Below are 16,660 nucleotides of genomic sequence, written 5' to 3'. Positions count from 1 at the left end.
ACACGTTGTTATATGGAAACTTGTGTATAGCAGTGCTCTTCTAAACTGTGGCTTACACTGAGACTTTAATCAGACTTTAATCTTTACAGCACATGGGCACACAGCAGCAGCATCTTGTTTTCAAACAGGTCCCAATATATATGTAGCTGTGGTCAAAGGTTTGCATACATTAATCATGGGCATGAATCTCATGGGAACTTGGAACTTTTAGTGATTTCTTCAAACACTGCATTTTATATAGTGGAATGGTATCACAGCATACCTCTTTAATTACTTTAAAAAACAAGTATTGGATGCACACATTTGAATTTATTTTGTGACCGATTCTCTTCAGAATTTTTCACACAGAACTTTTAGGCAGAGCCACGTGGCATAAGGCATCCATTTTGGCATCATCAGGTGATGCTCTTGTGAGGATGAAGTGGCGAGAATGACAATTAGCACGTCCAAGTCCAAGGCTATGGTTCTCAGCAGGAAAAGGGTGAAGTCCCCACTCTGGTTCACGGATGAGTTGAGTTATCCATGAACCAAAGTGGAGTTTAAGTATCTCAGGGTCATGAATGATGGGAGTGGCAGATTGATAGTGATGGAGAAGCCCCTGAACAAAACTCGACACCCTCAAACTTGATTGAAATTTGTAGCTGCTCGTGTGGACAAGCCACAGAGTAAAGGTTAGGCTTTCAAACTAGTACTGTACTTGCACTGTACCAGCTTTCAAGCATCATGGTGGTAGTGAATCTAAATTCATCATGATCTGGGGCTGTTTTGTTGCTAGTGGTACTGATACATTGCACAAAGTGGATGAAATAATAAAAAAGGACTGAGTTTCACCTTAAATCAGCAGTTAGATGATTGAAACTTGGACACAAGTTTTTACCTTATTTTTTATAAGCAGCAGGAACAAGAAACACAGCTGACTGAAGTGGCTAACGTGGTTTGGAGTTAAAAGCAAAGGATACTAAAATAAAAAAGGATAATTGACATGAATACATGTAAATATAAGTTTTAGTCAGTATATTTGTGAATGCAATGTTATCCTCAACTGTTTTTTTATGTTATTTTTTAAAGTTTATCATGAATATTTGATCTGAAAAAGTTTTTATAATTCATCTAATTCCATTTGTTTACTGAGTCAGCTTAGTTATAAATACATATATTTATTTCATGTTTTACTTTATCAGCAGATATTAATTAATGAGACAATATTCTTCAAGAAATAAATCAGTGTTAGTTCTTATGTCACTCATGTGATATATGCATACATTTCTGCCCTCTTCAAGTCTATGAGGTGAATAATCAGTGCATTTCCAAAAACCTTCATTTCCTTTACTCCTCTCAATCCACTGTTGGGTGATGCACTTGCAAGTTTTAGGAATCGTTCCAGTCTGCATATTTTAAATGCGTATCCAAACAATTCAGTGTGTGTGCGTGCGTGCGTGCATGCGTGTGTGTGCGCGTGTGTGTGTGTGCGCGCGTGTGTGTGTGTGTGTGTGTGTGTGTGTGTGAAGGGAAATAGAGAGAGATAATGAAAGCCTTCGTGTAAGCACTGGTGAAAGGACAAATTTGGAAACACCAGATCAGAGAGGGAGGCAGCATTTCAATGTTAAAGCTACAGAAAGGGAACTTCAGTGTGCACATTTTACAAAGTTTCAGAGACGGAAACTAACAAGAAGAACAGAGCCCGTATCTTACTAAGCCTCTGACTTTCCTCCTTTCTGTCTCTGCAACTCTCGGAGGAATTCAAGCTGGTACCAGTGTGCAGAAAGAAAAAGTGCTGGCACTAGTTTGGTATCCCATTTGCTAATAACTACTGGATCATATCATGCAAATGAAACAGCTTCAGTTTGGTGTTGTGTTGGATAGAAATCTGCATGCAGGAAGGTTTTTTTTTTTTTTAAATAACTTTTGTAATAGCACTGGAAAGAACATTTTCTTTTGAAACAACACTGTGAACAGCTTTTTTATTGAAACAGCTAAAAATATGTGATAGCTGGGCTCAACTTTTGTACATGTCACCCTTTGCTCCTATGTACCTCAGTTCAGTGAGTTTTGAAATATCTGCTACACCCAATAATAGTGCATCCAAATTCTAAACAAATCACCCCATGCCTTTATAAAACACAAATACTAGCATCCAAAAATACTATATGAAAAAGTTTTTTCTGGTGCTTTTGGTCACATGCTGTAGTCATCCTCCCGAATGGCCGAACTTCTCACCCCATCTCTAAGGGAGAGGCCAGTCACCCTTCGGAGGAAGCCCATTTCCGCCGCTTGTATTCGCGATCTCGTTCTTTCGGTCACTACCCACAGCTCGTGACCTTAGGTGAGGGTAGGGGCGTAGATCGACCGGTAAATTGAGAGCTTTGTTTTTACACGCAGCTCTCTCTTCACCACAACAGACCGGTACAGCGTCCGCATCACTGCAGCCGCTGCACCAATCCGTCTGTTGATCTCCCATCACTCTTGAACAAGATCCCGAGATACTTAAACTCCTCCACTTGGGGCAGGGTCTTGTCCCTGACAAGGAGTTGGCACTCCACCCTTTTTTCCACTAAAAGGGCTATGCAATGAAAATACTAAACTTCCTAATATTAACATCTATGTTTACCATGGTAACATCCATCAATTTAATTCCACCTATGCAGTTCAGGGTCAGGCTCCTCCAGGGATTAAACCAGGAATGTGTGCAAACCACTGCAATACCACTGCAATATAATAATATGAATAATTAGTACAAGCTCACCAGTTAAGCAATAATTAAATGAAGCATTTAGACTATTAAAATGAACAGCATCACAGTTGTTTTGTAGACGTGATGTCTGAGGAGCAATGATATTCATCAGTGGGAGATGGGGTTACCCAAAGCAGCTACCTTTGGAAATGAAATTTGAACCCAAAACCAAATCTCAGTCCTCTAATGGCCACTTGAGGCTGGGTCCATAAGGTAATCAATCCCCACAGGGTGTCTTGTTAAAATGCTGAACATGCATTAAAAACATGCTTACATCCTGATATGGAAAACTGTTTTGACAGTTTGTATACTTCTCCTTTCACAACACTACATGCTAGGTGAATCGATTTTATAACTCATCTATTTGATTGACAATATGCTTTCATGATAATCATCATTGCTATTGGTCCTACAAATGCTACTAAAAGAGTTTCTGCCCATTAAGACAGGAAGACCTGCTGTTTCATGGTTATTGGCACATGATCAGTTTTTTTTCTATGCAGGGTCTCTACCTTCAAATAATAAGTTGGCACTATATAAATATGTCAAACAGTGAGTAAAATAAAGATTTCTTCTCTAGTTGCAAGACATTTAATCCTGCTCTTCCCCTTTCTCCCTTTTTCTCCTCCCTTTTGCTTCTTCTCTCCTCAGTTCTCTCTTTTTGGTTCTCGCTCCACCAGCAGGACCACCGACACTTCTTCATCATCGACCTCTTCTCCTGTACCTGTAATCCTTTCAGCCCAGATGGTAAAAAGAGCCGATCGACTGTCTGGCACTGGACCCCCAGCCCTTAGCAAAGCTGAATTTCTCGAGCGGGTACGTCGCAGTAATCAGGCCTGCCAGCAGGGGGAATTTGAACTGGCTGTTCGCCTTTACAGTGAAACCCTGACTGCCGATCCCCAAAACTGCATTTTGTACAGTAACCGCTCTGCAGCATATCTGAGACTGGGCGAGTACAGCACCGCGTTGGATGATGCAATCAAAGCACGACTCATCAACCCCAAATGGCCCAAGGTAAGAGGTTGGACCCTTGGTCAATCACACATTTCAAATGAGATTGTGGTAAAGTTGCTGTTCCTGAGACTTTCTTAAATGGATGTGACAAGGATGTATAGCTTGTGTGTATACTGAAAAGCAAAAAAATTGCTAACTATAAACACTTAGAATCAATATGCTATCCTCTGTGAAAGCTCAGCCTCATTTTGGAGGAGTTTATGCACAGGTTGTCATGTGATGGTGATCTTTGATCAAGTTCATTTTTGAACTTGGACTTTAATGATCTGCGTGCAGCTCAGAACGAAGCAAACCATTATTTTCTCTCTTTCCTTTCAAAATCTTGTCAGATGGTGTGTTTTTCTAGAGTTTGAACTTTTAACAGTGTGTCGCAGCTGAACAGAGGTCTACTATTTAGATGCTGCAGCCTGCTTGTTGTGCTTTTTATAACATGTTGTTAAGTTTGTCCTATAGTCTTTCTTTGTTTGGCAGCTGTTTAAAAAGGACAGCACACGCATAGATCTCAGAGATGTCCCTGTAAATATGCAAGGATTGCAAGGATTAACATTGTCATCACAATGTTAATCACAATTAACATTGTGATGACAGTGATGATAGAGAGATGGACTATTTACGTTCACTGCTAATGTATCAGTGCTATTTTTTTCCTGTTGTACAAAGATCATATTTTGGATATTGAACAAGTATGTAACAAGTAGGTCTCTCAGCTATTACACATTTTTTCTTACTATATCACAATCCCAGCATTGTTAGTGAAGGAAACAATGGTGCTAACACCCAGCAACATGCTTCTTATGGTCTCATGTGGGGGCACTATGACCAGAGCCACATGACCCACAGTGGGCAGCCCACTGTGGGGATAAATACTGATGGAAAATGTAGGCAGATGTTCACTAAGCAAAGAGGGGCCCACAATGTAACTTCTGAGTCCCAGAGAGCAAAACTTCTATTGGGTTTGCCCTAAAAACAAAACAGAGGCGGGGGACAAAATGTGATCACGTAAAAATTAGGGTTGAGACTATCACCCTTGTGCATTGCAGAAAGTACATTTAAGTACTTCTTTACACTTGAAGTGGCTCTCTACATCTTACAAAACAGTGAGCACTGAAGGACAGCAAATGCTCTGTGAGTCTTTTACAGCCATTCAGAGGAGGAAGTAGGCAGGCAGGAGACTGGGTTTGCCAGGCTACCTCTGTCTGGACAGCTGGGGCTCGGCCAGTTCGACTCCACTTCCTTTCTCTGTGAGAGAGAATGGACGGAAGTGTGTGTGTGTGTGTGTGTGTGTGTGTGTGTGTGTGTGTGTGTGTGTGTGTGTGTGTGTGTGAGTGAGTGAAAACCTTGCACGGTTGTTAGTTTGTTTTTGAAACCCTGGCTAGGCCTTGGCCTGAGTTTGGCACTTAAAGACAATAACAGAAGCAGCATTCCTGTGTCTGTGCTTGTATAGTGGCGGTGTCATAGCAGTGTGCTTGCTGCAGCATTTGCTGTGGGTCAAAGGCAAGATCAAGACTAATGAACTACCAATAAGAGGGGGTCTTTCTGAAGGGGGGGGGGGGATTTATTTCTGCTTGAGTTCCTTCTTTCGGCTCTTCATCAACCCGGCCTTGGTGTCTGCTTTTTTTCTTTTCTTCTTTTCTGTGAGCCTCCCACAGCTTGCCCTAGTGCTGCCCCTGTCGACTTTTCTGTTGGCACAACAGGCTCAAACACACAGTCTCTGTATCACAAACACAAAATGAGTCGACTCCGTCATGGGAACTGAGGGGTGTAGCTGGTCAAAAGTCGCTTATATTTGTGTGCTTATCTGGATAACAACACCGTACAGAAAAGGAGGACTTCTTTGCATTTTTGATTTTGTTTTCGTCCTTTTCTCTCTCTCCTGCATTCAGTGCAAAGATTTGAGAAAGCTTTTTGTTTCTTTGTGATTCGAATGAAGTTACATCATAGACGTAAAATTGCTGCAGGAGCGAAAGCCTTTCTTGTGAAAATGTCTCTCTTTTGTAGATCTGGCTCTTTTGCGTATGAATGTTTTCTGTCATGCCCACACGGGCTTTGTGTGTTTTTGAGAAGTTGTTAAGTGCTTTCACAGAAGCCTTTTCTTTCTTTTTTTTCCTGAAAACAGGTGCATTACTTATTCAAATATCTAAGCTTATAGCAGTATGGGAAAGTTTTGCTTCACCACACAGACTGCCGTACTTTTGGGTCCCACAAGTAAAGACGTCTGCTTGGCATTGTAACAGATAAAAGGCTAGATAACTGGTCTTGGATGAGGTATCGTTTATGGATCAGCTGAGATTATGATGCTGATGGGAAATGTTTTTGCTGAAGAGTTTGTTGAGCCAAAACCAAAACTCATTCATCTCTAGAAAATCAGGATGTATTGTAGGGGGTCAAAAGAGTGACTGACTTACTACTGTAGCTCAAAGAACACAGAACACTGCACAATGATGGCAGGAAAAGGGTTTTAAATAGGCAGAAAATATAAATCTCAAAACGCAGAGAGCCAGCAAGAGAAAACATGGTGAATATAAACCTTCCCATCAGTCTTGTCCATCCTTCTAGTGAGAACGATTATTCAGTTTAAAATATTCAAGACAGTTGCCAATCTTTCCAGGAGTGAATATTCTGATAAATTCACCCAAAGGTCAGACTGTGAAAAGTAAGCAAGTAGCTAATACATTTGTTATTGTTCACAATGCACTTTTTAAAATACTACTTACAGTATGTGCCCTTTTTGTGCTTGAGCACGTGCCCTCCAAAATATCAGTGACTGTTGAACTGCTGTCCGTCCAGTTATCATGACTAATTATTGTAGGGTAAAGCATTCTTTGCTTGTAAATATAGCATATATTCATTGCAGATCAATCTTTCTCTAAATGTAGTCCCAAACAAATGTTCTCTTTCCTTGCATTTGAAAAATGTCAGTGCAGGTGTTTGTGAGACATTTTAAGCTTTACATTAACAGTAAGAATTGATAGTGATTGTACAAAACCCAGAAATGTGGAAAATACAAGTTACCTAGTTTTGGTTTGCTTAAGAAAGCAAACCAGCTCAGAAAACTGAACTTTAAATATCATAAAAAAATTTTTTTTTTGAAGATTTTTAAATACCACTGCAGTGTAGTTACTGGGAACTGCGAAGTCATTTAAAATGCAACGACTTTGAAGGCCATTTGAGTGCGTGTGAGACACTACATAGGCCTTGAAAATAATAGATTAGTGAAAAACTAGTAATCAGATCTATCTGATGATATAATTAATCAATGATTGCACTATTAATGTTATAAATATAATACTAATAATCAATATTACATGTACTGCTTGTAATAGTCCCTCTCTTTATTACACTATACACTGAATACACTTTATCCACTGGATTTGTGGCAGAAATCTGAAATGAAGAATATGTCAAATTGAACCAATGCTTTCTGTGTCCCTAAAAATCCTCTAAAGTAAGCAATAATTTTGATTTTTGTTAGTTTGGTTATACCAGGCCTTTAATTATTTGGGTATAAGTTTGATGTTACAATCCGTAACTGTTCCTACATACTCCAGCAGTTCAATGTAGGAATCAGTGGAGATGATCAGTAAGGATTCAGTGGGTTCTCTGCTCTGAAGTAGGAGCCAACCAGATGGCAGCCAGCTATGGCTGTTTATGCAGAGGGCCGTGGAGCTGGCCCCGCACTGCTCAGGCTTCCCCTGTCATTAAGAAACTACTCTGCAACCACATGGGGCAAAAAATATTACCAGCATACGTGCAGAGAAAGCACAGCCCTGTTTCTTTAAGTAGGTCTTGGGGCTTAAAATGTCGTGTTTAGGAAGCTTCCCCACATGACAGAGGCTATATTATAATGTGATCTAAACAAGGCAAAATATTCAATTTCCGCATGTTTGGGTTCCTCCCTGGTTGGGTGAGTTTAAGGTCCTATGACCGACGTTGTGTTGATGTGATTTTAATGTCCTCTGCTGGTTTTGTGCTATAAGTGAATCTGTGTCACGGAGAACTCAGCGTGGGTCAGTAGGGTAATCCAGGACTTACTGCAGAGCATGTGAGGTGAAGGAGGAGTCAGTCTACAGCAGGGAAACATTTCATTGTGTATGCCCCACTGTACATTGAACCACACTGTTGTTTTCTTTGTGTATCAATTTGATCATTTTCATCCACCAAAGACACTGGTGGTATTGTCCATTGTATTCAAGCATATAGTTTTTCAGACCAGTTTCAAAAAGTCATCTAGATCTGAAATTCTGATTCAATTAATCAAAGCAAAGCAGTGTAAAAATGTTTTTCACTATTTTTGACATTTAATATACAAAACAATTAATTGGAAAAGCAATCAAGAGTGTAATGTAAATAATTGATAATGAAAATAACTGTCAGAAAAATAAACAAACCTTTTGATTTTTGTTGTATTTCTATTCATTTTGCTTTAATTTTTCAGCAGTTTTAGTCTCTAAATGAAATTTTCATTATGTCAATATGTATTACAAGTTAAGTAAATAAGAACAGCTCATTATGCTTTATTTTTTTTTAATTCATTATTTGTTTCTTTTGCTAAGAAATAAATCAGTACGTCATTTAAAAAATGATTTATTTCACATAAATTCTTAGTACAAACAGTACATTTCAGTAGTAAAAGAAAGATACAGACAAAGGGACTGAGATCATTCTTACATTTCAAGTTTTTGCAGCAACCACTAGAGAGCAGCAATGACATGTCAGGAAACTCCCCACTCACAACCTCTTGGACAACAGTAAAGGACTGTCTGCCTATGTTTCTATTTAAATAATCATACTAGCAGATAAAGGCCAGATGGAGCTACTTTGCAGCTTTTCATGAAAAGCAAATGTGATAACATATTTGGACAAAAAGCACACACCAGCAGTACTATATCACCTGCTGCTTACTCTGTGCCACACACACACCCATACTTATACATATCCTGCAGACTGTAATGACTTTTAATTTTGCCTAGAAGAGCAGTGGGCCTAATTGCCTGGCATTAATTGGGAGATATGCTTCTACTTCTCTACTCGCAGCATTGGTTTATACATTCTAGACTTGACCATAGCTTGCTGTCTCAGCAATCCTGCTTAGCTACTGTAGTTTGTTAACACGTCCTTTATCCTCTCTGTGTACATCTCCCTTGCACACAGTCCGGTGCCTCGGCTGTCTGTGCAAAGAGAATTTCAGTGAAAGAAAAAGATAAGAGCAGTGGGAGATAATGAAAGAGTGACTCAGTTGGACTTGAACACAGCATGGTGTGACTGCTATCAGACTGTGAGCAAGTAAAAATGAACATCTCAGGATCAAGAGTTTGGTCTTAGCTGTTTTTAAGCAACAGGGGTCTTATTTCTGTAGATCATTTCTATTGATTATGATAATATTCTTCGAGTTAATTTTTGGGAAGGACATTAAGACAGCTGGAAAAATGGATCTAGTTTGCTTTCTTTATTTGCAAAGGCAGAAAAATGCCCATGAGGCACATCTGGGTCTTCAAAGAAAAAACAAAACAAAGACAAACTGCAATTATTTAATGATTGGAAAAAAAAAAGAAAAAAGAAAAGGAAAGATCACCCGAATCCAAACTGGGAGCTGGTTCCTCTGTCTCCCATTCTACTTTAAATACTCTTGGAGCTAAAAAAAAAAAAAAAAAAAAAAAATCAGCCAGCAGTCTGACCGAAGTCCTCTATTTGGGCAGTATGGTGTTATGAGGTCTTTAAGATAAGATGGGCCTGATTATTCAAGATATGGTATGTGAGGAGAAGGATTTGTAAATTCAATTCTGCATTTAACAGAGTGCCAATGAGGAGAAGCCAATTCTTTCTAGCATGCTGATGATTGCTAATTAGCATTATACACAATGTAAAAATGAATAGAAACTGATGGAAATATTATTAGCTTTTGGCTATTTTGAAATAAACAACAGTGTTCTACCTGTTGCAGTGTTGGCCTATGCTAAGCTATGCTTGTTTAGCATGTGACTAAAATGTAACTTAACCTTATTCCTAACCCAAAGCTCTTTGCCAACCTGATTGAAGTAAAGACGCTAAAGTTACGAGATTACCACAGTGATTATTCTCCGGGGATAAATCACTGTGATAAACTGATAAATCACTTTTTTGTGTGTAAAATCTAACGACAGTCCACCTAGTGTATCTTATTGTTGTTCATTCTCTCTCTCTTTCTCTCTCTCAAAAAATGCTTAACTGTGTTTCACTGAAGTACAGCTTTGCTTCGGGATTTGTCATCCTTGCCACAGATGTTGCGATTTTCTTCTTACATTCTGAACATTTGGAATTGAGCAGCCTCGGAGTAATGGAGCAGAAAAAAAGAAAACCTGAGAGAAAAGAGAAGAGAGATAAACAGCAAGAGTGAATGACTCACTAATGACAGGTTGTATGTTGCTATTTCCAGGCAGAGGCTGAGGTTAATGAACAATCAGATCTTTGGGACTCCTGTGATGTCTGTGTGGGAGTCTCTGGAGGCAACCGGGTTTGAGCTTCAAAGAGAGCACTTCTTGTAAATGTGATAGGAATGTGTACAATATAAGCAACATTCGTATCCTGGCAGGCAGCCTCCTTTTTTTTTATAGTACACATAATACAGTTCAAAACTGCTCAATTAGTCAGTTCGGACTCTTCATCTCTTCATGTGTGAAAATGTTAGTTATCGTTCTCTCACTCTAGACGACACCACGGGGAAAGCGACATATGAGGATGAATCCTGCAGATCAAAATGCAAATAATGCTTACAACAAAAAATACTACATGAATAATAATAATAATAAATAATAATAATGCTAATTGTATTGTGCAGCTGAGGTTAATGAGGTTGATGCAATTAGCATTTTGGGTGTTTGTTAACAGCAGTTCAGCTGCAAGAGCTAGAGAAACTAAACACTAAAATAATTACCTACAGATTTTCTAGACAAAAAAACCCTTCATATTATTGTAGTTTTTGCAAGTAGGGTACCAGAAATATGTCCGAATTGAAACAAAACAACATTTATGTCCTTTTGTTCACAGGCTATCATATTTCTGGTCACAAAACACCTGCATTCCACTAATGCATGCTGATGGATGATCAATCTGTCAGTCAATGTGTAAAACCTTATGCATACTTTCCTCGCATTAAATCAAATACAATTATAAGCTCATCTGTTTGGCAGGGCCCCAGTGACACTGCCAGGATGCCAAGCATGGGAGCTTCACTGGGCATATGTACCACCAACTGTCTGTCTGAGCTGGCTCCTGTGTAGCGTATCAATAAAAACAGAAAGATCATACAGTCTACATGATCATGTTTATTACATGATCATGTAGACTGTATGATCTTTCTTAGGAGGAGAATGTCGAAGTCTTGCATGACACAATGTGCAGGCATCAAAGGATTAATAAATGTGGAGCTCAACAGTTTCATAGCCAGACAGGGTTAATTCTCTTTTGTATGTTCTAGCTTATCTTCAACTCAAAAAAAAATGAAATTGTATATTAATGAAACTCTTGAAAAGCTGCATGTGCCTTTATTTTACACAGGAAGCCTGGAGACATGTTACCTGACTGTGGAAATGTGGAGTCGTCCAGCCGATAATAAATGAAACTGTTCCAGCACCGGAGTGTTGAAAATGCAGAGATGCTTTGTTCACTCCATCATCCAGCATTAATTGCCGAATAACAGTGTTCGAGCCAAAGGTGTGAATTTCTGTAGAATGCTATCAGTACTTACTCCTCACTGAAGCGCTTGCTTCTGTAATATTCAGAGGCGATAGAGGAGTGTTTTGTCAGTTGGCTAAATATGACCTTCACAAGTGTCCTGAGGGACGAGAGCAGGCTCAGTGTGCACCACTCCAGTGACACGCCTGTCAGGCACAAGCTGCTAATATAGTCAAATATCAGACGAGCTGAGGTTACCTGTTGTTGTGTGTGTGTGTGTGCATGTGTGTGTGTGTGTGTGTGTGCGTGTGTGTGTGTGTGTGTGTGTGTGTGTGTGAAAGAGCATAATAGCACAATTTAATACAACCTTGCCATAAGGCATGAACAAATCAAATTAGCTATTAGTTAGCACTAGGACATAACATAACATAGAAACATAAATAGAACACACACACACACACAAACACACACACACACACACACACACACACACCTTTCATATCTTTTCTGTTGACCACATAGTGTAATTTATTTTCTCATGGACACATACAAGGCTGAGCGTTAGCTTGCCCAGTGGTGCATGCAGTCACTACAATCTGTGTAAATCTCCTACACTCAGGAATATATTTATGTAAACATTTTTCTCAATTTTCTACTTGTGAAATTGCATTAGAGCAACAACGATCGCTATTTTAATGACAAAAGAATCCAAATTTATCAACATAATTTTCCCCACTCAGATTTCATATTTTGATTTGTTTTTTTCTTGTTGTTTGCATGAGCACTATTAACAGCAGGCAGCTGATTAGGTGGAACTTATACTACCCTGTGATTATCCATTAGTTTATCCCTGTAAAAACTGTTTGAAGAGGTTTTTATACCTCTTTTGAAGACAAAAAACATACATACAATTTAGAATTCAAATAATAATGCTAATCAATTCATTTATGCATTATTAATTTAGAATAATTAACTTAAATTCATGCTAATATATGGTGTAAATTGCTAAATATTTTTTGGAGAAAGCAATCATTTGAATATTATCATTTAATGATCTATTTTGTAAGAATATTTACAAGTGCATTAATTGACTTTGAATGTGATTTGCAAATGCCTGAAAATTGTTTAAAATATTATCATTATAATATGTGAATATCCTATGACTTTGTTTCTTTAGTCATTGCAGTAAGAGCTGGTGTGTTGCTGAACACATTAAACCTTGAACTTATGGCTTGGGGGGGGAGAGTATGGTTTTATTAGCCTATTACTGTTCAGTACTGCCAGCAGTGCAGAGGTGTTGACCCCTCACTCCTCCAGATCCTTCCTGCTCTCATCCAGTTCTCCAGAGGAAGAAATCAATGTCGAAAGCTCTGTTACTAAATCAATACCTTTTTCCTTAAACTGCACAAATGTATACACAGATAAGTGCAACACAGACGCATGCACAACTGGACAGATCTGATAAGCAAACAACCTCCCTCTCCGCGTTATTTGGTTTCATTTGCTGCACCTAGACTTTGACCCTTGCTCACCCCCATGTGATCATGTTCTCCAAAAGCAACACCCCAGCATCTGACCTCTGACCAGCCCTTTCCTTCACAGCCGAGGATGGGTTTGTGTTGTGGTCACATTGATTTATTTTGTGTTTGAAAGACGGAGACAGAGGTGCTGAAGGTTAGAGAGGGGATATAACAGCTGTTTTATGGTCAGATGACCATGATCACAAATAGTCAGCTGTAGAAGAAGTGGTCAGATCCTTTACTAAACTAAATATCATTTTTTCACAGTACCCTGTGAAGGTCTGCACTCAAACGTTTAAACAGCATAATGTATTTAATTGTTAATGGCATCTAAAATGCAGTATCTCATGTTTTTTTTCTGTTATACATATTCTGATACAGTAATGGATGGCCGTATTAAATATGGCCAAAGGTTTATATAATGATTTTAGCGAATAAAATCCTTGTGAATCTAAACATGCTCTAATAGTTTTTTTTCTACTTTCGCAAAGAATCACATACCAACATGCTTTTGAAATTTGTGGTTTGAGGACACTGGCTCAAGGAATGGTGTCTTTAAAATAAATATTCTGTAATAAAATATCACTTCTGTCTATTATAATATCTATTATAATATGCATGATTTTTCAAGATTATTAATATTGATGCATGTATTGTGTACATATATTTAAGCTGCTTGAGGTCGACCTGTTGAAGTTTGACCTATTTTATATTTAGTGAACTAGTTCAAGTGGCTCATAATGGATTCCTGTAGCTCAGTCAGTAAGTCAGGTTTTCTGCTAAAGATGGCTGATTTGGTGCTGGTATTTTCTATCCCCATGTGTATACATGTAGGCTGTTGTAAACAATAGAAAATATTTACAGAAAATCTTGATTGCTTTGGCCTTTAAACTCTTAACGTCCAACAACTTGGATAAGGTTAAGTGTAAGTTGCATTTCAAATTCAAGCTGAGTGCATTTCTTAGAATTAGAATTTAGGTTGAAATATGTTTGTATGCCTGCGTATTAATGTTATGTTATTATTATATTGATATGGGCTGAAATACAGTTTACTTTGTACAGTAGCTGGTAGATAAAAGAGTTACTTTTTGCCTTTGTACTCTTAAATATTTCAGAGCCGGTACTTTTTCACTTACTTTACTTAAATAAAGAAAATCTGTATTTTAACTATGAGTATTTTTAACACACATATCTGTCTGTGCTTTTGCCAGTTCTGCTTATGTGAATGTAGGCTTTAAGGTTTTCTGTGATGAAAATTCCATTTAAGTGACAAAGCAGAAATTAACGTAACCCTAATTCTACCACTCGAGTGCTTCTGGACAGGAAATGTGGCAGTGAGAGCAAACTTAATAGAAAGTGAAGTTGTAACTATGAGGTGACAGACGGTGAAATATTTTATGCCAGCCTTTGGTAGTTAGTATGATTTGTTAGTAATGTCTTCGTTGTCTGATATTGAGGTTCAATTTGTAGCCCCACAGAGCAGCGGTGTGTGCTGCATCTTAAAATGATCTGTGCAGAAACTACCCAAACCCAATGTGTAATCATGTCTTTAAAAACACTAACAAACAAACATATAAAACAAATTTAATCAACATGCAGCAACAGAGTCAGGAAAAACATTAGAAGAAAAAGTGTCAATAAGAAGTAACAGGATTAAAGGATTTTTTTTGCGCAGCCACACAATGATGAGCCTTGGTATAAATGCAGTATTTTCCCCATCCAGCATATTGAGATCATTTCTGATTAAGAAAAGGTCTTAATCAAGGTTCTTTTTGCAGCTTTCACTGTTAGCAGGAGATATATAATCCATCAAAGATTTTAAATATAGCTTCCTCAGCATGTGCTGAAAGTGGGTGCGAAGCACTGGTGCATTTCAAATTTTTTTGGTTTTTGCTCCACCTTCACTTGACAGTGCAGAAGGAGGAAATATTTCTGGTCAGTAACTTTACCACCATCTTCAGAAAAAAAAAATCCCATTATTCCACAAGAAGAGATTTGTAGCCTAAGAGTGTCAAGCTGGGAAATGGAAGGAAACAAAATCTGTAAATGAAAAGTTCTTTTTGTATCTAAACCTAACCATGGCTTAATCCTATTGTTTTCCAACCCATTACATTTTCAGGGTCATATTGTTGAAGCTGCTGGCAGCTCTCAAGGCGTCCAGAGTTGTTAGTACTGTGGTATACCAGCTGCCACATGTCGCCAAGAGCTAGTGCTCCTGTATGAACAAGAGTGACAAATTCTGTATCAAGAGAGCAGGAGAGGTAGTGGTGGCATTCACAAAACTGTGAGCTACGAGACCACAGTTTGTCTCTTGTGTAGGAGCTCTGTTTTTGTGCTGACTTTGACTTTGTTTTCATTCTGTTTAGTTTCCTTCACATTTTTCTCCTGCTTGTTTTTGTTGTTTGGTTAGAATTAGATTCCAAAACTGCTAAGTTTAGTAAAAAGATCATTGTCATGGTTCAAATTAACACCTGCTAGCGAGGTAAAACTTTCTTGCTTGAAAATAACACTGCAAGATACCCAACGGATTAAAATGTGACATAGCGTCACTAAGTGACAGGTTGGCAGTGAGATGGGGCTCTAATGTGATGTACAGAGCAGGAAAATTTGAAAATAAAATTTGCAAATAACGATATAACCGACGATATAAATGACACTAGACAAAATACTTTACAACTCCACAACTTTATTAGTGCAAAAAACCCCATCAATGTATTTTCACTTAAACAAACAGCTGTTTTTATGTGCATTAAAGTTATATAAAAAATTTACAGTGCAAATGCAAATTCCTTGCTGACAGTTTAACCAAAAGGCATTTCCAGTGGAAATTCGCCGACATATCCTCAGCATAACCATGTATAATAGCTATAAAACTTAAAAAGAGGTTATACACACACAATACGGTAATATTATGTTGAAACACAGTACGTATCACTCCGCGAGGCTCCTGCCTACAATAGCCGTAATGCTCCGACAATCCATCAAGCTGTGCGGCTTCGTAGCTTAGCAAAGTCGTACTAAAACATTTGACAGATTTTCGAGCGCCGTGTACCACATAACATCATTTTGAGGTCAGTAAACACAACCAGAATTCATACATAAGACACATGGGATTATAAGGGGCACTGTCGATTTTCAGAAAAATCAAAGGATTGATTTTAAGTGTGCCGTATTTTCCAAAAAACACGGTAAAAACGACGGCCCGCTAGCATGCTCTACCAAAAATAGTGCTTTGTTGTGTATCTGACGGACGTTTCATTTAATGATCCGCTTTCCCACTTCTCATTCTCTGTCGTCGCCATGCTTTTTTTTTTTCCCCGCCATGTGCGTATGAAAACAAAGGCAATGCGCATGCGTGTTTTACCCATATTCTATCGCGATATTTCATTTTCTTATCGTTGCCCAACATTATACCGGTATTACCGTGAATGATATGTTATGGCCCAGCCCTAGTGACGTAGGTAACACAGTTTTATTCTTCAACAGTCATATAAATCTTTTAACATTTTAAGGGCCTTTTAGACATTATGCACCATCACCATCACCATGACCTCAGCTGAAAAATTGTATGTTTTTTTCTCTGTATTAGGGCAGTAGATATACTCAAGTAACAAAAACATCATAACTTGCTTAATATTGACACTTTTGACATGGGACACTTTGTTAGTATAAAAATTGGGGTTTCTTATGCAAAAATATTCTTCCTATGTTAACTGTACTGTTTATATAATATAATGTTAAATTG

At 38.3% G+C, this 16,660-nt stretch overlaps 1 protein-coding gene across 6 annotated transcripts in view; it reads left to right on the top strand.

The window, feature by feature from the left end:
* ttc28 (tetratricopeptide repeat domain 28) overlaps window positions 1-16,660 on the top strand; it is a 151,845-nt gene that overhangs the window by 5,839 nt on the left and 129,346 nt on the right. For all 6 annotated transcript variants that reach the window (XM_085167549.1, XM_085167545.1, XM_085167547.1 and 3 more), the window contains exon 2: window positions 3,383-3,745. In XM_085167549.1, the coding sequence (XP_085023675.1) occupies window positions 3,383-3,745 (363 nt within the window). The remainder of the gene's footprint in view (window positions 1-3,382; window positions 3,746-16,660) is intronic.

The sequence above is a fragment of the Neolamprologus multifasciatus genome, chromosome 7 (assembly GCF_963576455.1).
Source record: "Neolamprologus multifasciatus chromosome 7, fNeoMul1.2, whole genome shotgun sequence".
Taxonomy (NCBI): Eukaryota; Metazoa; Chordata; class Actinopteri; order Cichliformes; family Cichlidae; genus Neolamprologus; species Neolamprologus multifasciatus.
Note: the sequence above shows the minus strand (reverse complement) of the source record. Positions and strands in the feature narration are given on the sequence as shown.